This window comes from Buteo buteo, chromosome 8 (genome assembly GCF_964188355.1).
Source record: "Buteo buteo chromosome 8, bButBut1.hap1.1, whole genome shotgun sequence".
Taxonomy (NCBI): Eukaryota; Metazoa; Chordata; class Aves; order Accipitriformes; family Accipitridae; genus Buteo; species Buteo buteo.
Window position 1 is genome coordinate 8,212,432 of NC_134178.1, and position 22,514 is coordinate 8,234,945.

General features: G+C 43.0%; 1 protein-coding gene and 1 long non-coding RNA gene across 3 annotated transcripts in view; one reads left to right on the top strand and one right to left on the bottom strand.

Annotated features, from left to right (window-relative positions):
- Positions 1–6,089, top strand: part of LOC142033564 (uncharacterized) — a 33,717-nt gene extending 27,628 nt beyond the window's left edge. The window contains exons 4-5 of the long non-coding RNA XR_012651246.1: positions 5,172–5,343; positions 5,917–6,089. This is a non-coding gene — a long non-coding RNA (uncharacterized LOC142033564). The remainder of the gene's footprint in view (positions 1–5,171; positions 5,344–5,916) is intronic.
- The window catches only part of SRPX (sushi repeat containing protein X-linked), a 47,774-nt gene extending 26,342 nt beyond the window's left edge, over positions 1–21,432 (bottom strand). For both annotated transcript variants that reach the window (XM_075033553.1, XM_075033552.1), the window contains exon 1: positions 21,235–21,432. In XM_075033553.1, coding sequence (XP_074889654.1) covers positions 21,235–21,304 — 70 coding nt within the window. In that variant the 5' untranslated portion in view covers positions 21,305–21,432. The remainder of the gene's footprint in view (positions 1–21,234) is intronic.
- Positions 21,433–22,514: the final 1,082 nt, after the last annotated feature.

Genomic DNA, 22,514 nt, shown 5'->3' on the forward strand with positions numbered 1-22,514 from the left:
AAAATTCTTGTACAAGAAGAATCCATTGTTAAGAGAACACATTTACTTTTAGTGTTCAAACTGGCAAGCTAATGGGACACTCAGACACACAACAGTTACCCGTTTGTACAAAATCTAAATCAGACCATTTCAGGATCAGTTTTGCCTGTGTTTTGTTGTTGCCAAATCCACTCCCAAGTGTTCCAATGACAGCCTTCAAGCCAATTCTCATTCAGCAAAACACTTAAGTATCTCCTGAAGTGGTCTCACCAGCCTCAAGGAGACCACTTGTTTAACCCTAAACCCACTCAAAATTGATTACAGATGTTTACGTTCAACATCAAGCATCTGACGAAGTACTCTGCTGCTTTAGTGCCAAAATCTACACCCAGTGGAGGCTGCTACTCTGTTTCTTATGATGGCTCCATTTCCACACTTACAACCCAGCATTTGCTCTCCTGGCCAGGAGCTTTGGTCAGCTGAAAAAGAAAGGGAAGGAAGCAGAGCATACAGCTGCATTCATGAATGAGCACAGATTACAATGACACATTTACATTTGCACACAATACAAGAGAGAGAAATTAAATATACACAGCCAAACAGGTGTTGAGCAAGATACTTCCTATATTTCTAGGATCAGATCACCCTTTCCTTTGCCTGTTTGTTAATAAGTCTGCAAAAGCTTTGAGAGGAGAGTACTTCGATTGCTACACAAGAGTGACAATTTGTCAGCGTTACCTGAGCCAGAGAAGGAAGACAAATGCTATCAGATTGCAGAGGAAGTTTTAAGAGGACTTCTGCAGTCCATCAGTTTTGCTCAAAACCTAAGTACCTTACTCCTTTGCGCACCACAGATCCCTGAGCAGAAAGACACTATTCCAGACAACGAGATCCCAAACTTCACCACACTTGTCAGGCACACCAATTCAGGCCATGGCAGGCAAAATGTCTCTAATGGGTGGGTAACCTCCACAACAAAACTTTTCAGATATTACATGCTATTAGCCTTTAATTGGAAAACAATCTTTCCATTCTGCCTTACCATCTCAAACGTCTCCAGAACTGGAAAAGCTATCAATAATTGCTTAGCCATCTTGATCCTACAAACAACAAAAAACTTTGCACCTTCTCCAACTTGAAACCAGGCATTTTCTCACTGGATCATATAATTCTGACAAGCAGCAGAAAGGCAAGGTTTAAAATAATAATAAAAATGCACAAAAAAATCAAGACCAGTAGAAGACTTAAAGGTTTCTTTTTAAAAAAGTTAAAAGGAAAACCAAAGCACCAGCAAGTGAGAAACACAACATTAAAGCCTGTAACTGCATATAAACCTTAGCACAGTTATTCACTGTCAGATCTTCACCAGGATCGCTGGGATTACCCGCACGGACAAAGGCAGTAAGGACTCTGTTGCTCCACTGATGTCCCTGGTTACATGAGTGATTGCACATGGGCAAATCTATGGTCACACACACAGGACTCCTCTCCCCATTGCAAAGATTCACCTGTGCAGGTCTGCTGGCAGAATCAGGGCACAAGAACATAATGCCAAGGTAGGCACTGCATATGCAGGTGTGTACACAAACAACATTTAACATGCTATTGTGCTACAAATCCTTTAGAATTGGGAAAAAGAAGGAATGTGGGCTATAAGAGGCAGAATAGCTATGCAAACTTGTTTTTCCCAGGACTGACATAGAAATTTCTTAACTCTTTTTTGAGTTGGAACAACTCAAAATAAGCTATAGGCAACAACAGTGTAGTTTGTGAAACCAATCAGAAACTTTTTACAGTTAAGTGCCTGAACTTGTCCTGTCTCAGGGCAGTAAAGTACAAGAGGCTACAGCACTTTGCCTGTAATAAGGGCTTTTTGTCTGAACAGCAGTGCTCTTCTCCCTAGTTTAGCACCAGACAGACTGAAGAGTTTCATATCTACTGTACTTACAGTCCTGCAGAATACATTAATAAAAGCTTAGATTTTTTAAGCTATACTATTTTGTCAAGTTACACCACTGAGTTTTGTAAGCTTTTTTTTCTATCTCACACTTTCTTGCTCAGGATTTATAAGGATTACCTAAAATTGAGGTACATACTGTAAAAATCATCAGCAAAAGTCAACATTCCACTTTAATGCTCTACTGAAGCTTGAAGTCTTAAATACAGCACCAATTTGGTCAAGAGCTGGCTGAATACGAGCCAGCAGCGTGCCCAGGTGACCAAGAAGGCCAACAGCATCCTGGCTTATATCAGAAATAGTGTGGCCAGCAGGAGCAGGGCAGTGATCGTCCCCTGTACTCAGCACGGGTGAGGCTGCACCTCAAATACTGTGTTCAGCTTTGGGCCCCTCGCTACAAGACAGACATTGAGGGGCTGGAGCGTGTCCAGAGAAGGGCAGCCAAGCTGGTGAGGGGCCTGGAGCACAAGTCTTATGAGGAGCAGCTGAGGGAACTCGAGTTGTTTAGTCTGCAGAAAAGGAGGCTGAGGGGAGACCTGATCGCTCTCTACAACTACCTGAAAGGAGGCTGTAGCCATGTGGGTGCTGGTCTCTGCTATCAAGTAACTAGTGATAGGACAAGAGGAAATGGCCTCAAGTTGCGCCAGGGGAGGTTTACACTGGATATTAGGAAAAATTTCTTCACTGAAAGGGTTATCAAGCATTGGAACAGACTCCCTAGGGAAGTGGTGGAGTCACCATCCCTGGAGGTATTTAAAAGACATGTAGATGTGGTGCTTAGGGACATGGTTTAGTGGTGGACTTGGCATTGCTAGGTTAACAGTTGGACTTGATGATCTTAAAGGTCTTTTCCAGCCTAAATGATTCTATGAATTTACATAAATATGTATTTCAGAAAAGATCACTGCAGTTCCAACTTTTTGAACATTGCTGGGAAATGGAGAACAGAAAAACCAACCCTAAAAATACAGTGATAATTTCCAACTTCAGCTGCATGGCAAATTTCACAGAATAACCAAAAGGAAAAAAAAGGTGGTGGTGGGGGGGAACACAAAAAAAAAACCCAAACCAGTTGTAATGACAGCCAGTGTTGTCCAGAGGGAAACAACATGAGTTAAATGAGCTTAGATGGCGTCTTCTCTGGACTGCAGGCACTGTCTACTCTTGACAGTGGGAGGAAAGGAAAGGCTCATTCCACATATGATCTATCCTTCAAAACAGAGGAGAGCACTTGAGAATTTCTTCCATATTCAAACAGCTGATCAGTTTAAGCATGTTTAAGAAGAGGGTGACCAGTTTCCACCAATAAGTTGAACATCTGGATTTAGTTCCTCCAGTGTTTTGCCTCAGACTTTTACATTCCACAGTACCTAAAGCCGTATCAAATATATGATTTTAAAAACTTAGCTTTATGTGCAGCAGAGTGTAGAGCTTCTTGCAGTATGCAGGGCTAGGTCACACTAAGACCTTAGAAGTCTGGAAGATGTACATGAGGAGGCAGAAGAGGCACCAAAAATGGTCATGACCTTCAGATTAGAGGGCTTTATTTTGTGTGTAAAAATACTTGCACTCATTTTATGATGGTAGTAAAAATGGAAAGCCAGATTTTTCATCTCATTCTTTAGTGGCTGAACTTTACACCCCAGTTCTGCAAAGCTCATGCTTATATGCCATTGGCTTCAGTGGGATTTCAGTATTTGCTTAAAAACTGCCTGCACACTCAGGTGTTTTGTTGCACCTCATCTGTAAAGCTTAAATATATATATACACATAACATTTATTTCGTTAAAGAAATCAAAGCAGAACAAATAGCAGAGGAAGAGTCAGCAAAATCAATTAATAAATAGCCAGAGATACTGATTTGCCTTGAACCTTCCTACAGGTGGGTTGATATAGAAACACAACTGTTATTAATGAACACATTTAAATGTAGAGAATCTAACAGCAACTGCTCATATTAAGCAGTCTTCAATAGGCATAGTAACTGAAAAGATATTATCTGCCCTCCTCTCTCCTCAAAGGATGTTCCCACTGGCCAGACCACTTTTCAGTCCCCTGCTTGACTCAATCAGTAGTCCCAGCTGTTTTTGCAATGTATTGGAAAGGAAGTTAAAGCACAGAAACCCAACAATCTTGTATTCAGCAAGAGCGATGCTAAACTGAGAAGCAGAGGATATCAAGACAGTCATGGCATGTTCCTGAATCCAAACATAGCTCACACATCCAGACCAAGTTAATAATCCTATGTGCAGTTTAGTAGCCCAGATGATTAAGTTCCAGAGAGGTTTAGAAATTTCCCTGCCTGTATTTACCGAAATACACATGTGGATGGCACAGATTTGAACTTCCATGCACACCCGCAAGCTCCACACCACTGTTGTGCTTCTATTCCTTGCAGGTGTAAGGTCTTTCAGGCACAGAAACTAATCCCATACCAAGAAGATCCCCTCAGGGCTATACACAGATTAATTCACTGTGTCTCAGTATTGATTAAGATGCAAACACCATCTTTTAAAGCACAGGTTTTAACTTGCTTGAAGAGAAATGCCTCACACGAGATTCCATCAAAGAACAGTTCTTTCAAAGTCATCATAATCAAAGCACAACTGAAACGCAGAACAGAAAGCTTCAGAATTAGCAAATTCAAAAGGGGTCAGAGATGTCTGAAGTTTGCATGCCAGCAGTAGCTTATGCTTTGTGAAATAAAACAGTCCAATTACACAGAAATCACGAATCTGATTAGGAAAATGCAGGCACAGGTTCTTTTCCTAAAAGATGATCTCCTCCCTCCTCCCTTGCCATCTGTGACCTAATGTGACTATGAAGAAACTCTGCAGCTGACACCAAGCCATGAAGGTGTTTCAAAACAGATTAATTACATATTAAGAAAACTATTGCTTTACACAGAAGTCAGCTAATGAAATAAAACTCGTTTCATGTGCTGGCAAATAGTGTGTGACAAAGAAAACACTATTCCTGACATAAGGCATCTTGTTCATTTCAATGAAGTCGCATATCTAGAAGTAGGCAGCCATGCCTACATGGTTTATTCTCACAAAAATCAGTGGTGAGATGGAAACTGCATGGACGCAGAAGTTAGTGTTGGTCCAGAAAACTCTGTGAAGTACAATTTCACTCTGCTTCCTTTTATGTACACACATAGATATCTTAGATACAAAAAAATCCAAAGCAAAACACTTTCCACCACTGACTTTGGTTTATTTTTCCTCTCCAGACTGGCAAAAAGTGGAAGTTGTTCAAGTGGCTCTGACTCAACCCAGGCAGAAGTCCTGCAACGCAGCAGCAGTCAAGGGAAAAGCTGGCAGACTTAACAAGAGGCTACAAACACCTTTGCCAACACACACGTACAGTCCAGGAACCTTAGTGCAGTCATAGGTTGCTCCCAGGTATCTTGTTCCATTGCAAATGCATTTGCTTTTAAATTGTGTCTTTAGGGGTAGGATGAGCAGTGTATTCAAATACTGCTTGCAGTATACACGCATAAAATGACCAAAGGCCTTGCGTAATTGATTTTTAAACACTATTCACTTGAAGCTGTAAAAAAATAATATCCTTCATGAAAATTGTGTCCTTATATTCAATGAAAACAAATGAGGCACTTCCAGAATCCTAATTCTGGAAATTCTAGTTGCTCTGGATTGCTCTTGTGATGTGACATTTTGAGTGATTCAATGGGAAGCAAGGATTTCATCAAATTTTGCTTAAAATGCAATTTCAGAGTTGTAAAATATATATACATATATGTAGCTGGTTTTCAACAGAAAATTTGTTCAAAGGAAATCTAGACAAAAAGGTGAAATATATGGATGAAAGGCTTCTATTATTGAAATAAAGTGTTGACTTCTGTGGAAAAAAAACCAGCTCGACAGGCTAATAAAGATATACTTGGGAGCTGACATGGGTAGATCTTCAAGAGAAATATCAGTCATCTCCTGTGTTGTACCTTATCTCCCACACAGGCCACATTCCTTTGATCGCTGAACAGTACAACCCACAAGGTACCACAATGATTCATCAAGTAGATGGACTATGGGGGTCAAGCTGGGAGCTTGGCTCAAAGGGAAAAATCTGAATGCTACGTACATGAACGGTGCTCTCATGAAATGCTGATTTTTGCTTAAGGAACTCTTCAATAAATAATGCTAAAAAAACCCTAATGGCAGCATTTCTCTTTATGATCAGGAGCAGTCACAGTGCCACAGACTGTTAACCAAAGAAAGGACAAAGACTGTCATGAACACTAAAATGTAAATCAATTCAGCTGAACAAAATGTACATTCTTTAATCAATAGGTTTAAGGAGGGTAAACACACCGCATTACATCTACATAAAATATAGCTACCACAGCTACATACTGCACGATAATATATCTGCTATTCTGAGCACATATGTGGTCTAAGCCAGAAGTTAAGCATATCAGAAAAGCAAAGCCTTCATTATTAACAGCAACTATGGGGTTGTGCATGGAAAATAAAGACAGCTGTTGATAGAGAAGAATTTGCACTCTGTGCTTGACAAACTACAAGAGGCTCTGCAAAGGCTGTCCACACATTGCCCATGGTCTGGACATCTGTAAGGGTTACTGGTTTCTTTGCTGCTGTCACATGGCATGGTCCACCCGTAATACTTGTCTACAGCTAAACACGGACTCTGTCCCATCCTGTCAGACACCAGCTCATCTCAATTATTCACAGCTTTGTCACTAGTCAAACGGACTACAGTAGCCTAATTTACATAAGCACCAAGTTCCAGGCAATTAAGTAAATTCCAGCTATTTTATAAACCTGCAGTACGCCTCCGCCTGTCCTCTGTTTTCTAGGCTAGCTTCTCACAGCACTTCTACTGCTGACATATGTTTGGCCCTCTTCTCCACAGTGGTTTAGCAGCCTGAGCTGAGAATTGCCCACCTGCATCCTGCTAGCAACCCCTCCTCTTCTGCCAGGACTTCGGAGATTGTGACCCCCTAGACAAATGTGTGACCAGCACCCAGAGGCACTCTATTTCCAAAGCTGCTTTGCTGAGAGATCTTACTTACACATCCTAGTAAAAATAAATAAGTAAGTAAACAAACTAATAATAAAAAATAAAAATCAAATTGGTGTGTGAATTTGGAGTCATGAGAAAACGATGGGCTGGCAGGGACCTTGAGAGCTTTTACCTCACTGAAGGCAAGCAACACAGGTCTGTTGACAGCATCGTTCAGCTGTGCGTACCTGGTCTCATCAGAGTTTCCTAAGAGCTGGGATGGCTGGAGTCCTCCAGGAAACCAGATAAGCTGCATACTGGTGAAGTCAACAGCCTCACACAACAACCCTCACACAACAGTTGCACTGACTAGTCTGCCTCCAGGCTACCTGAAAGGGTGAAAGACTACCTCAGGCGCTGGGAAGAAACCCTGTTCAGATGAACACGCTTTGATGCCGCAGTGGTTTCCATCCCTGACGGCAGGGCACACCTCCATCAGGACAGCAGATCCTGGGGACAAGCCCCCACCTGTAGCACAAACTCTTCTAGCACAAAGGGCTCTCATAGGCCATCGCTACCTTCTACGCTAAGCAGAAGCAACTGGGGTTTTGGTTTTGTTTGGTTTTTTTTTTAGACTTTTCTCATTAAATCTATGAAACTGAGTTTATAACAAATCGAGCCTGAATTACACATAAAGTCCCCCATAAACAAGATGCTTCAGAGGCTTCTTCAATGGGGAAAGGATGAGAGGACCGGGTACATTGTGGGCAGGCGCCCCATTAGATGCACTAGAAGACTGCAAGATGGAAAAGCAAACTGGGACTCTGAAGAGGCAAACAAATGCTACCACTTATAGATAAGATTGTTATCTTTTAAGATCCAGAAAAATAATTCCTGTGAACATACTTCAATATGCTTTTTTTCCCCTTATATTAAGATATTATAGGGTCTTCAATGTAGGCCTACAATTTAGGAACAGATTGAAAAGGCAGTAAAACAGAAGGCCACTTACAGAAGGCCACTAAGGGACTGAAAGAGATATTACTCCTGGTAACTAAAGAGGTAGAACTACTAGTAACTGGTTAATTAAGTAAAGAACATTTAAGCTGAAAGTCTCCTTAATGACAAGTTCCAGTGGACCTTGGGGTAACTTTCCAAAGGAAGAGATTGAAAATTAATCCTGATGTATTCTGAATTGGTGACAGATGGCAGAAATCTTTTTTTTTTTTTTTTTTTTAAATGCTGACACTGGAAACTGGCACAACTTAGTATCTAACTTTTAATACTACAGCACCAGATACACTGCTTTCCTCTCTTTATCCTTGATCTTCTCTTTACCCTTGAGTCATGTGTTATTTCTGATGCTCTGCCATTTAAAAAATATTTTTCAGATTTTATGAGGAGACTAAAAGAAAGGCTCCCTAGGAAAAAAACTCAGCTCTAAGTATCAGACACTACACCAACACTTGAAAACTAGCATCAGGAGCTGCCTGTAATCCATAGGAAACTGTCCAACAAGTTCCTAGAAAACAGAAGGGGAGTGGAAAAAATGTGAAGTTACTGACTGTGATCTCCTCTTGCTCTTCAGTAAGTGGAGTCACACAGTGTCAGAAGTGACACAGAACTACAGTAAACCCTATGCTGGCAGCAAGCTCTCTTGAGGACTTCTCCCCTGTGCAACTTTTCTTTACTTTCTCTGCTTAATTCACCACTTAAAAAAAAAAAAAGAAGTATCTTCTGTGATGGCTCACTATCCTCAACTAGCTCAAGCAGGACTTCTCCCCAAGTTAGCTTCAACTTGTCAGCCTGCATTTTCTCACTAGTTACCTTCTTATGAATAAATATGACTGTAGTCCAGAAGTCTGTCACAGCATACTTTACTTCTCACTTCCATGTGAGCAGCTTCCTTTTAGAGAAATTAGAAGCATAAACATTGGTTGGTTTACAAAGTCCCTGCTCTAGAAAATTTGTTATTTTATCCACAAAACCTGCAAACACCCTGCAAACAGACGAAAGCGTTAAGGGCTGTTGGCATTAATACTGGAGGCCCTTCTTGGAAGAAAAATAGAGACTTCTAAGGACTCCACGACTACTTATGCTTTACTAGTGCTTTGCAAGGGTAGCATGAAGGTGAAAAAGCAGGCATTACACTAGGGAGGAAGAGCTGAAGAACAACTCAGAGCCATGTAGGGCAGTCAGCAGGTCAAAAACTGAGCACAGACAACAGAAAAAGAGGTGGAATTAAAAAAAAAAAACCCACAAAAAAACACAACACCCCCCCCCCAAACCCCACAAAACCCCACAGAAAGAGGTGCAGAGGAACTTGAAATTTAATAGCAAACTAATCAATTGAAGGAAAAAGTAAACAACTGCTGTCAAGACTTAGGAGGTAGGAATTTAATTTATTTCTGAAGACTAATATTAAAAACAGCCTCAAAACAAACAGTATTTAATATGGAGTCCACAGCCAAAGGCACAGAAGTTGTATAAACCAAGTGATGAGAACTGGCTTGCTCATTTTGTTTAAAATAATAAATGTTAATCATATCCTAAGGTAGATTCAAAAGTTCTTCTGCTACAGCCAGCATAAAATAATGCTGATTAGATTTTAAAGGAATACTTGAGATACTCCCCCCAAACCCTTGCTCATTTTTCATTAATATTCATGTCAGTGGCAACTCCCAATCAGAAGGATATTCTCCAAGTTCTCACTTCCACTGAAAACAAGAGGTTAAACAAGTTTCCTTCCTGAAGAGTGGTTACCAAGGTCGTTTGTAAGGATATTGGCTTAGATGCTCCAGTTCCACTAATGATACATGCGTATCACAGAAGTCACGAAAGTATTACAAAAAAATACACTGTATTGATGGCTTTAGATACAACAGACTTTGATCTTTTGGTGATTCTTTTAAACTGTATCTGCTGAAATTACATGATTGGAGAGAAGCATTAGCTTTATATTAAAAATATAGCCATACTGCCAAAGACAATGCTCAGAAACTTCAAATGCCCCAAAGTAGAAAGTAAATAAAAATAAATCAACATAAAATTCAATTTCCTCAGTCTTTGGAACTCTAACTGCTAGTTTAAAGCAAAAAGAAACCTGGCAATACCAACATAATAACTTAAACAAAATTAATGACCCCAACACACCGAAACCACGATTCCAGAATTACACCCTGCTCCTCCAGGAGAGGGAAATGGGCAGTGAAAATCCATTGCCACTACCAGAAACAGCAAAGGTGACTGGAGCACCTAAAAGGGGACCCTAAAAGAAACCTTTTGAAGAGAAGAGGAGCATCTTGCAGTAAATGCTGTGGGCTGCTTCCCCTTTGGTAACCCAGTCCCAGCTTTGGCAGAGCCTCTGCACTGCTCAGCCAGGCAGTGAGCGACCTGGGGATGCAGAACGGATGGCCACGCTCTGGGTCCCTTTCATTAAGGGAAGGCTGACGCCTAGCATTGATGAACAACATCTGGCAGGAATGACCAGCTCTAGCAAGCAAGCTGGCAGAGAGCTTCAAATTACCAAGGTCAGTGTTCACTTAACATAATTAGGATATAATCCTTTAATAGCCAGTTCTATGAATTTTAGTTGTCCACAAAGGCAGTTTAGTCAAGTTTCATAAGTGTCCTGAAGATGGCAAATAGAGGCTTTCAGAAAGAACAAGCCAAACTCACAGCAGAAGAGATATTTTAAAATAACAGATTTATGGATTTGTTTGTATTTTTGTCACATAAAGTTTCTTCTGAGTGTCAAAATATTGTGCTATTCAAAGAAACCGGGGACATACAGCAAAGATCAGTTGTTTTGTCTCATGAAGACAAGATAGAGATGCCATCATATTTCTCACCATTTCCTCCTCACAGAAGCATAAAAGTCTGAAAAACTGACTCATGAGATTTCAGGGCTTGCCATTAAAGGCAGACTGACAACCTGCAAGTTTGTCATACAGACCGGAGATACGGATGTAAAAAGGGAGCATGTCAGACACACTGGGAACTAAAAAAGAAAAAAAAGTTATTAATCCACAGAAAAAGTAGTAAGCTAGTAATAATTCTCACAGAAAAATGAAACCATTGCCTAAATTGTTACTAAGAATTAATACACTGTAAATGATGTGGAATTTAACCCAAAAATCCAGCTGGAGGTCAAACACATTAGACATATCGCTCCCCGTAACGCTCACACCAGCTCTAACCCTGCCAGCCCCTCGCACATCGGGGCCCCTGGCTTGGCCTCAGAGCCACTCTGTCCCTGCAGCGGGAGCTGGTCCCCATCCCAGCTCTGCTCCCTGCCTCTGGGCTGCTGGGGAAGGTCCCTGTCCCACTGCCAGCCCTCATGGCACCATGACAGCCCTAACCCTGAAGGCTTCTATGTGGAAATGAGAAATATGAAAGCTTCCCCCCACCCTTTTTTTTTTTTTTTTTAAATAATCAAAAAATATCATCTCCACAGTTCTCTATGTATCTCCACCAGGCATGACATTTCACAGAAAATAAATACAATCTCTTCAGCTGAGGAGCCTGCATAGCTTTTGGAAAAAGCCTTAATGATTTGGACCACCCAGACACAAACAAGAAATCAAATGCTCGGGTTCCTTGATTTAGCGCTCTTGCCTTCCATTTCAAATCTGATCCCATGTCATTAAAAACAGTGAAAGATTTGACATGGATTTCCACTGCAAACAGACCAAATAATAACCAAAGGGTCCACACACTTGCCTACCTACAAATGGGCTTTTGAGTTTTGTTGATTTCTTTTCATGATTTTAAGTTTCCTTTCTTTATTACGAAATTTTACTATGATATGCAAAATTGGAAACATACAGTCAGTTCCACAGTGTGGTGTGCCTTGCATGCAAAAGACAATCAGCATTATTCCCCTGCTGCTTATATATAGTCCTGTACTGGCCTTGTTACATCAAAGAAAATGGGATGCTACACTTCGCACAAACTTCTAGCAGAAGGCAAGGGGTTACACAAGCTGTACGCGGCAGCTATCCAGTCATCTGCCTCTCACCGCTCTGCCCTTCTGCAGCGGACAGGCTCTTCGGCATCTCTTATTTGCAAAGGCACCAGTTCAACAGCAGCCTGATACAAGCCAACATTTGCCAGTAAGAAATCAGGCCAAGGGCAACCTCCAACAAGACCTCACAATAAGATCCCTGGTTCCAGCTCACTCTGAGAACAGAACTCATTTTTGGGGAAAAAGCAGCTATATTACAGGTTGTTTTAACCATCCCTCGACAACCCACCACCTTGGCAAGAAGCTGTTAGCAGGACCAGTCCATCAGCCAGCTCCCTGATGTACAGCTTGCTCAAGGCTTCAGAAATTTTCAGGAGCTTGTTAACAGGGCTGCAGCACTCTCATCGCAGGTGGCTGACAACTAAAAGCCCAAAAGAGATGCAATCCTGTATGAACTTGTAAGCTGTTGTATACCGTGGAGCCTGCCAAGCCTTCCTCTTCCCCTGCTCACACACGCACAGTATCTCACTGCAATGGCAGGGATTCCTCACAGCTCTTTCCACAGTGGAAACTAGAAGTGACTAAGTGACTAAGAATTAAACAGGACTGTTTTAAAAGAACTTTGAGAAATATAATCCAAAACACAAACTGCTGCATCAGCTCTCACAAGGGCTTAGGAGGAGGGTGATGAGAAGAGCCTGCAGTTTGTTGAACGGTACTGGTGCACAGGGCTTTCCAGCTGAACTTTATTTAAATTGTGCAATGAATAATCTATGCAGCCACGAGGTCTTATTTATGTCTTCCCTTTGTGCACTTCTGTTGCCACTTGTCAGTTCCACTTATCATGGTGTCTTTATCCAAGAAAGACTGAGAACATTTTGGAGGGCATGGCTTCCTATGAACAGGAACCCTGAGAACCATCAGGATCTACACCACAAAAAAACATTAATAATATATGAATTTATTCTCATGTGTCATGTACTACAATATGAATTTTTTCTGTTCCCCACCCTGCCTTCTCATTGTCTTTGTGCAATAAAAAATAGCTTTGTTAAAGGCAGAAGAGTAAAGAGAGACCAGGGTTGTGCTTTAGAGACTACATTCACCCACTGAAAATAAATCAAACCTCATTTTCATTGTGAGGGGCTTATAAACATGGAAATATTTTATAACTCAAATGGAGCACTTATTTTCAATTCCTTTGTACTGATCTGTTTTGGCAAACCAGTTTACTCTTCCAACAGGGAAATCAGCTATAAATCAATCATATTATCTTTCTGATGAGGTACAAATTATCTTTTATTGCACACACAACATAAGTGGGTTTTAATGTATGTTATAGCTAAAATGTATGAATCATTTTACAAGTATGCCACATATTAAAGATTTCCCTAAAAACTGCCAGACAAAAATATTGCAAAAGGATGATTTTGGACAAGAGTAAAACAAAGGAACTTTCAGGGCTGCACTGCACATCCCGTGCTGTTACTGGTATCTAAGAGGTCTGAAATGCCTTGGAGCCATCTAAGGATAGAGTTTAATATTCCTTTTAATATTCTGGTTTTGATATTCAGTTTGAGAGAGGTACAGAATCCCCAATTGGAAGCACTTCTCTTAAAAACAGAGCCAAAAAAACAATACAGGTGTTCATATTTTCCAAAAAGATGACAAGTTGTCAGCCAGTTAACCACTGTAAGCTTCTAGTGTGCTGGTGGAAAGGGCAAAAAGGTATCGGTGATATCAACAGCACTGCTGGCCATTTATACAAGTTGCCTTCCCTTACCGCAGAACTACTCAGGATTTGATGCATTTGACTGGAAATTTTCTTAAACTCAAAGTCAAAGCAAGTTTTCAGTTACTGTTATCTCCCGTTTCTCCCAGACACGTATTTCCTACCTCATTACAACAAATGTCAAGTAACAATGAGAAACTCAATTGTGGTTCCTGATAGCTACCAACATGGAAACACAGCCAGCAGCTGTAACTGAAGCAGTAACTAGGGCAATGGAAGGACGAGCCAGAAGGGCACACAGGTATGCCCAGAACAATAGCCAGGCACACGTCACCCCTTTTCAGCTTTAAAGACACCCAAGAGCAACCTCTAGCAGTTCCACAACTAAACACACCCACATGGTTTTACTTAACATGATGCACAGCACATGCAATAGTAATAACAGTACTTGCTCTTTATATGAATGTTTTCAGTCAAAGCTCTCCAGACAAGCCATATTACAAAGGGGATGCAGACACAGCCTAACCAGCTGCCTTAATGTCACAAATCAGTGGTACAAAGTTGAAGCAAACTACCAGTCAGATGCCTTTACAAAAAACACCTTCAGCGAGACATCCCTTTTTTCCTTACTACAGCAATAAGAAAGGTACCCCCTTTCCGCACAGGGCACTCACATCCATTCCTCTCCCAGAAAAGTAAAGTATGGGAAAGACCTTTTTGTTATTTGTTGTGTTGTTTTTTTTATTTAAACATTTCACTGCCACTGTAACTCAGCACCATGCATATTGTTTCTGCTGTCTGCCTCTGGGCAGCTTAGAACAGTGAATGTCTGCAAGCCAACGTGTTTTTAATCTTCAAGAATAGCTAGACAGAGGCATGTTAATTTTGGCCTGTTTTACTTATGAGTGACACAATACAACTCGAGAGCCACAATGGATGGACTCAAGACAGGCAGATTTGAATCAAGTCATTACTTTTAACTGCATTGCCCTAAAGTTGACAGCTCTAAGAAAAGTGCAATTGGCATAGGCTCATAACTTCACTCTGAGGCAGGAGTTGGAAGCAGCATCTCCCCCCATCTGGCCAGTCAGTGTCAGGAAGCCTGATGAAAAGACCTCTGAGGGACACCGGGATGGACCACAGACCCCAGCAGGCTAAAACTCTCACGGTACAGCCTAAAAGGAGACAGACTTTGCTAAGTGACTCACGTTGCCAGCCCACACTGGTTAAGTGTAGGTTTCGGGTAAACCATGCAGCATGACACGGCACCGCTGGAGAAGCCTGAATACATGACTGCTTTCAAACTGCAATGCTATTCTTAGTGGATATATGTACAACACGTCTAAATCCAGTACCCTAAACAGCAATGGCATTTCCTGAAAAGAACAAGAAGAGGGCAAGAAGTAGGGAAGAGTAAAATCAGATGTCTTCAATCACACTGCTCAAATTGTAAGAAAGCCTGTCTATTCAGTGTTGTGACAGATTTTAAATTTTACACAACTGGAAAAAAGGGGGTTCCTTCTGTATCACCACCACAGTAATTTCAGAATCTTCAAAACAAACTTTCCTTATAACACAAACTTCTAAATCATCCAAATTGCATACATCAAGTATTCTCACACATGTATATTTTTACCCACTGCAAGATCTGGAGCAAGTGACAGCAGTAACATAAAATTTAATGTTGTATATTTTCCTGCAAAGCTGCAGAAGTTTCTCTGAGGCTCCCTGAAGGACACAGCTGCATGTCACAATTCAAAGGCATATATACACATATGTAGATACTTACCAGTTTCAAACGAATGCAATCAAGAATCTTTACGATATGTATCTTGCATGTTTTGGTTGTGGGAGGTTTTTCCCCCCCCCTTGAAAATAGCTCATAATGACTTGTCTCACAAGAGCAACCCAGAACACGTATCATTTCAAGCATTCTCATTTCTTTTTGAGCTCTGTACACTGAGCAAAACTTGGTCTCTCAGAGCAGCTAACCTAAACTCCATCGATGGCATGTCCTCAGATGAAGACACAGTTTCATTGAGTAAGCAAAAACCATGAAGTTATACAAATTGCATCTGCTCAAACAGCAAAAACCTTTGCCAAAAGCACCCAACTGCCCCTGGCTTGAGTTGCACAGGCTAGCAGAGGCTCAGTGCTCCTGCACAGCTGGGGATGTTTCCCTCACCCAGCCTGTAATTTGCCCTGCACACTGCTGGGAGGGGAGAGCAGCTCTCCCAATTACTGAGCTAACCTTCGACAGCTGAAACCAGGGCAGCAAAGACCTACAGAAGGCCAGCTGAAAGAGACAGCACCATCGAAAGCAACAATATGGGTCCTACCCTCGTTGCTTATTTCACACCAAACAGCACAAGAGGGTAAAAGAAGACATCCTAGATAAATTTACGTGAGCCATGTCCCGATTTGGCCTCGCCAGCGGGCTTCCCCCTCCCCAGAGGCTTGCAGCAACTCGCTGCCAGATCACACATGAAGCCACCACGTTATTCACAGTTGGGGGGAGTCGAGAAAGCTGGGCAGCCTGCCTCAAAGTCAAGAGCCGAGTTAAAAATACACAAGCAGGAGAGTAGAAAAACGTTGAAAACTGCCGCCCGGGTGACAGAAGAGAGGATGCTTCCAGCAACGCAAAACAGGAACAAGAGTAGGTTTGGGAGAAAGCCATTTTGGAAGTCTCTCCTGTACTGCAAACATGCCCAGGAGCCCCAGCCAGGGCTGGACCTGGCCCCTACTGCATTAGCACCTGAACAAACAGGGATCGAGGCGAGGGATCCTGCCCGAGGTCTTACACGCCAGGAATCAGGCAGCAGGGATGGGCAGGAGGAAGCCCAGGACAGCCGGGGAGAGAAGGAGTAGTCCATCCCGATCGGCAAAAACAGGCCACAGTTAGCTAGCGTTTCCTGAAGGGAAAGCACAACACCCAAAAGTAACCAAAAAAAAAAAAGAGATGCTGTTGAGAAGCATATGAAGGAACGCAAAGTAGCTGCTTTTGCAAGGTAGCATCTGCTAAGTGCTAGAGAAGAAAGCACAAAAATAGCACTAAAAATAAAAATTGGGAGTTGGTGATGAAGGCCAGCCAGCCAAACTGGGGAACTGCAGCACAGCCTGTCCAGTAACTTCTGTTTAGGAAACAAGCAAAAACCCACGAGCAATACTTCCTCCTCAAATACGCCTTTTAGCAGAAAAGTTGCATTTTAACAGTAGTCCAGCACTAAGGTATTTTGACAGACTCACTTCAGCATGCTGGTAGCAGTCTCTTAACATGCTCCCATGCTAAATGCATTCTCCCTCCATCTTCACGGAACTGAATAGGGGGATGTAATTTTAGACAGTTCTCTCAGGGAAAATCCCTGCAGCTGCCAAGAAACACTAGTTAGAGATAATGGTGGGTGGGGGAAGCATTTGTCATCCTGATGTTGCACTTGACAGAGCTTTACTCTCCATGTAAGTACTCCTTCCACATTTCTGTGCATTATGTACACAGCAAAGACACCATTTATTTCCTCAAGCACAACAAAACCTTGTCAAGATTGTTAAAGCAAACCAAAGGAAGATACTGACAAATCTGAGCTTCCCATATGTATTAACTTGGGGAAATTTAATTTATTTCCATGGGTCTCTCAAGAAATATAACAATCCTTTCTCTCTTCATGTAAAGATATGCCAAATGACAAGCTGAAGTGGTTTCAAACTCTGGCAGAGCTCTTAAGTGGCTATTTCAAGTTACAGGAAAGATCAGAATTGTTAAAGTTAAAACCTATAATTTGGAGCCGCTTTCAAGGTACTGCAGCATAAATTTTCAGTTTGAACAACCTTAACAGTGCCCTTTAAATATAATCAATAGTTAGAAACAGTGGCAGTGAAGTGCCCGCCATCCATGTCCTGTAGGTTGAGCCATTCGTTTACTGTGCTAAAAAAATCTGAAGTGCTTGAATTCACATGCTGGTTTTTGTCTGGTACTTGGACTGCAAGCGATTTGAGGACAGCAATTGCCTTCTACATGTTCTGTACTTAGCCAGCACACACAACACCTAGGTCTGTGCCCACCCCAAGCTCGCTATCAGCACCCTCAGGTTCAGAGGACCCACACGCACAAAACTAAGCACACAAGTGGATCCTGTATGTACTTCTACACAAATTGTCACCTAAGATTAATAGGCAGACAGCAAGCTGTATTTAAAAAAAAAAAACAACAAAAACCAAACAACAAGAAAACCCTCAGCTGACAACGGGCCCCACCCTTGGCAATGCAGAACACCAGCTGCTTAGGGCCCTGGAGACTGTTTCTTGACCATTTTGCAACTTGGTCTGATGGACAGGAGCTACGAGTGGGAATCAAGTTAATTGCAATGCCAGATTTTTTTAAAGCCTGCCATATGACTCTAGGCAATGTTAAATATTTACTTCCTTCAGTTTTGTCCTCCTATCCTTTGTCTATTTACAATATAAACTCAATTGGGCAAGGACTGCCTCTCTGAGTGGCTGCAGCACTCGGAAGGCTCACCCACAGATATACCCCTTGCTCTACAACGCAACTTTGAGAAGTGCTACCCTTTCCACAACCAGACTTCCATCTACTCATATTTAATCCAAATATATACATATGTTACAAGCATACCACACATATACATTGTTTTTCATTTAAATAAATCTTCATACAGCTTTTGAAAATAGTTCTATAGTATCACCTGGTCTTCAAGGGATTTTAATGGCATCTCTCTCCAGGTTCACAGTCCCTTCCCACCAATAGCCTGTTCCAACGCACAGTTTCTTTTTTAATGCAGTATAACCACTTCCCATTAATTTTATCATAGATCAGCTTTTCCTTTCATCTGTCTACTAAAAGCGTAAAGACACGAGTACAACAGTCTTACACTGTGCAGTGCCTCTTGATTTCATCTCCACGTACCCCAAACACCAAAGAAGTGATTTCCATACGTATATACATATGTATGTACAGCTGTACCCTCACCTGGCACTACTGGATGGTCAGCACTGCTCTGCCTGAGCCCAACAGGGCAAGGATCTACACTGGTCTTTCACAGTTTGGAAAACCAGAAAAGAAGAGATGGGAGAAGCTCTGGGGAAGAGTAGTAGAAGAACCTGATGAGAAGGAGTCGCTGAAGAGCTCAAAGATCGTCTGTCCCTCTTTAGTCCTTAGGGAAAAGGTTTTAAGCTTGCTTTAACTTCCAAAAGGTACATCTCTCAAATGTTCCTGAAGATCAAACAGACTTTTCTCTGAGTGGTGCCATCAGAGAGATTTTGCCAGTGCATCGCAGGCTTTGAATGGGACAATGTGAAAAAGACCATGGGCATCCTTTCAAGATTTGAAACTACCATTACAGATAATACAGCAGCTGCTTCTAATGCTTTTAAGTATTTTAAGAATTTTAAGCATTCAGATATTTTTCAGTTGCCTTCCTTATGCCAAGCAGATAGTTAATTCAACGACATTTTCACAGGCAGAATACTGCCTTGTTTTTCACTGCCTACAATCAAATATTGATCGCAGAACTCTGTTTATGGCATGTAAATTATTTCTATTTAGTGTGGTGTTCACCACAGTCTTTGGGTTACAGAGCACAAATGTTCTACGCTAAAAACTTCAGTGTTACCAAATCATGAATTCAAGAGCTGATTAGACTATTTCTGATGTTTAGATAACAATCTAATACTGAAAATAAGCATTTTGTATGAATCTAAAATAGATTGTTTGGCTTTGTCTACAAAATAGTCAAGCATCAACTTCCTGCTTAACAGTTCACTAAAGTATGTGCATGTATAATCTGTATTCGAGAAGGCCACATACACACGCATCCTATGGAGATTTTTTGAAGAAGTCTATTTTAGTTTACTTAATGGCACTCTGTGCCTAACATGCACAGTTACACACCAACATAGTACCATTAAAGAAAATACCTATTTACAGTTTTACTACATTTCACATTGAGAATAAAGATTTGAAGGAGTATCACATTTTCTCTATTAAAAACCAAACAAACAAAAGAAATGGAACATGAAACCTTAACTTTATATTAGGGTTTACAAATACAGCTGCTGATGATTTAAGCTCCTTGGAGCCTTTGACACCAAGCATAAGAGGAAAATTGGACTTTCAAATGAGTGAAAGCTGAAACAAGCAGGCTATTGTGCAGCCAACTTGAAGATTACATGCGAAAATTAGATTTTTGAGATTGGAGAAGTTACATTTGGCCTTTTAGGAAGAACGAGAAGGACAGGATATTAGCATCCTCTGCAAACTAATTGAAGACTAACATTCACATGAACCACAAAGTAAAGCATTCAGTCATCTTCCTAAGAAAATAGAGTTTGGCAGTACAATAGTCCTCAGAGAAATGCCAGGACAGAAACTTCTGTTGTCTTTGTTGATTTAACAACTGATGTGTCCAATACCTTAGCATTTTGTAAAGAAAGAGCATAAAAGTGCGTTCCAGCATCTTTCCTGTTGGAAAGAAGCCACTTGAAGCATGCCAACAAAAATAAGAAAAGCTAACTTCAACTCGCAAATACCATCATTATGCCATTTTACACCCCTCCAGGCGCAGAACTACGTCTTAAGTAGGGATAGCTCCTGGATACAAAAAATAGGTATCCTCAACAAACAGAAGTTCTCTGCATACACAGCTGTGAATCGTATTAGACACCTTTCTCACCTGTTCATTGCCTGGCCTCACTGCCAACCCACGGTAAAGCACCTCAATTTGAAGCAACACCCACTCCCTTTGAAGGCTGTGTTCCGACCACCCAATTTTCATTGACTACACCTGTTAACCCACCACTGCATGCCAGTTTACACTGGCTTCGCTTGCAACACCCGCCAAGTCAGCAACGTTTAATCTGACAAGATACAGCTGCTTTAAAGGAGCAGGCAGACCTACACGCTGCTTTCCTTTTGCCATGGCAATGGACCTAAATTTGAGCTCATTTCAAATTTTGCTAAAGCAAACACAAATAATTAGAAGTGAAACAGCATAAGCATACTTTTTTAATTACTAGAAGTGTAAGAACCCAGCCGGATTCACCCTTTTATTCTTCACACTGGAAACTGAGATAAACTTTGTGTGTGCACGGTCACACACAAGCAACACAACCTGGTGAAAGACGTGTAAGCGCCAAGGTCCCGGAGCCAGGGCTGGTAGATCAGACATACTCTCGCCCCTTCTTTACAATTAAGGACGACGCAGAGCCTCTCTTCAACCCAAGCGACTCCGAGCGGGTGCCCTTCTCCTTCCTCAGTCCTCTCTGAATTTCCCAGGAGATGCAGACGGGATGCCCCGCGACGGGCTGCCACCCACCTGCGCTCCGCGCGTTTAAACCCCAAACCCATAAAAGTTTTTAATCGCCCCTCAGGCTTCCCTTGAGCTGACGAGCCAAGGGAAGGACGAGGCGGAGGACGACACAAAGCGCTCCGGGCGGGGAGCGAGCAGCAAGGACCCCCGTTCCCCCCCGCCATGGCGGGACGCCCCTCCGGGCCGAAGCCGCCCGCCCCCCCCGCCTCGGTGCCCGGCGTGAGGAGAACGGCTCCCCCGCCGCGGGGGGCTCCCCGGCCCCCTTCCTTCCTTCCTTCCCTTCCTTCCCTACCGTCGTACTCCAGGCTGGGGCAGGCGCCCAGGGCGAGGAGGGCGGCGAGGCGCAGCCAGCAGCTCCCCATGCTGCGAGGCGGCGGCGGCAGCGGCGGCCCTTCCCGGCTGAGGGCTGCGCGGCAAAGGGGCAGGCGGAGGAGGAGGAGGAGTGGGACGGAGACATTCTCCGAGCGGGCTCCCGGGCGCCGACGGAGACTCCTCCTCCTCCTCCTCCTCCTCTGAGGGCAGCCCGCCCGCCCCGCCTCACCTCGCCTCCCGCCGGGACCGGCGGCGGGAAGGAGCTGAGGCGCTTGTGAGGGACGTGCTGCCCCCCCTCACCCCCGCCTCAGGGCTCCGGCGCCGGTTTGCTCCACGGTTCCCCCCTACCACCACCACCCCTTCCCCGAGTGGCTCCTCCCGCCCGTGGGCACGGCTCCCCTCCGACGTGGCCGCCGGGAACGGCCCGGCGGGAGGTCTGGGGTCCCTCGCCCCGGTGGGTCCTGGACCCTGGCTGGGTCCAGTCCCTTCTCTGGTCAGGTAGAAGGACCAGGCGGGGAAAGCACGGCGCTGCCGCCTCCTGTCCCGTCCCGGGTGGCCGTGGGTGCCGGCGCAGGCCCGGAGAGTTTCGCGGGCAGCAGTGCGGGGAAAGGGACGGTACTTTTTCAAGATGAACGGCTCCGGTTGCTCAGCAGTTCGCAGATGGGCAGCCTTAACTCTTCAGAAACCATGAGTCAGATCCTCAAGTCATGAGATTTAGAAAAAGAGTTCGAAGTCTTCACATTTCCCATTGACTTTTTGAGCTGCTAGGGTGTTGCGGGGTCACATTTTCAGGCTTTCTTCCATAACCACAAAGACTAGAGCCTTTTTTTTTCTGTTTTCCAGATGAAAGCAAATTCCCCAATCGCTCCTAGCCTACAGAAGCGAGGGCTTCAGGCAGAGCACCGTATGTTCCAACGCTTTTGATTTAAGTTTGAGATCCATCAAGCCTGCAGCTTGACTACAGCTAGACTTGGATTTATTTTTTTTTTCCCTTTCCACCATTAGAGGTACCATCTAATGTGCACTGTAAACTGCTGAAGGTAGGGGAAAGCACTGGTCCCGGCTAGCCTGGGAAGAGTTTGCGTGCTGGGACAGTGAGGGGGAGAGATCCCAAGGGAGTTCCGAGGGTCCCACGCACCTGCTGCACTATTTGCAGCAAAGCACAAACAAGGAAATTACTACTAGGAAGTAAAGGAATATTTCTTCAGAAATAAGGGACACCAGTTTTCGGAAGGAGGATAGTCTTCTCAAGGGGAAATG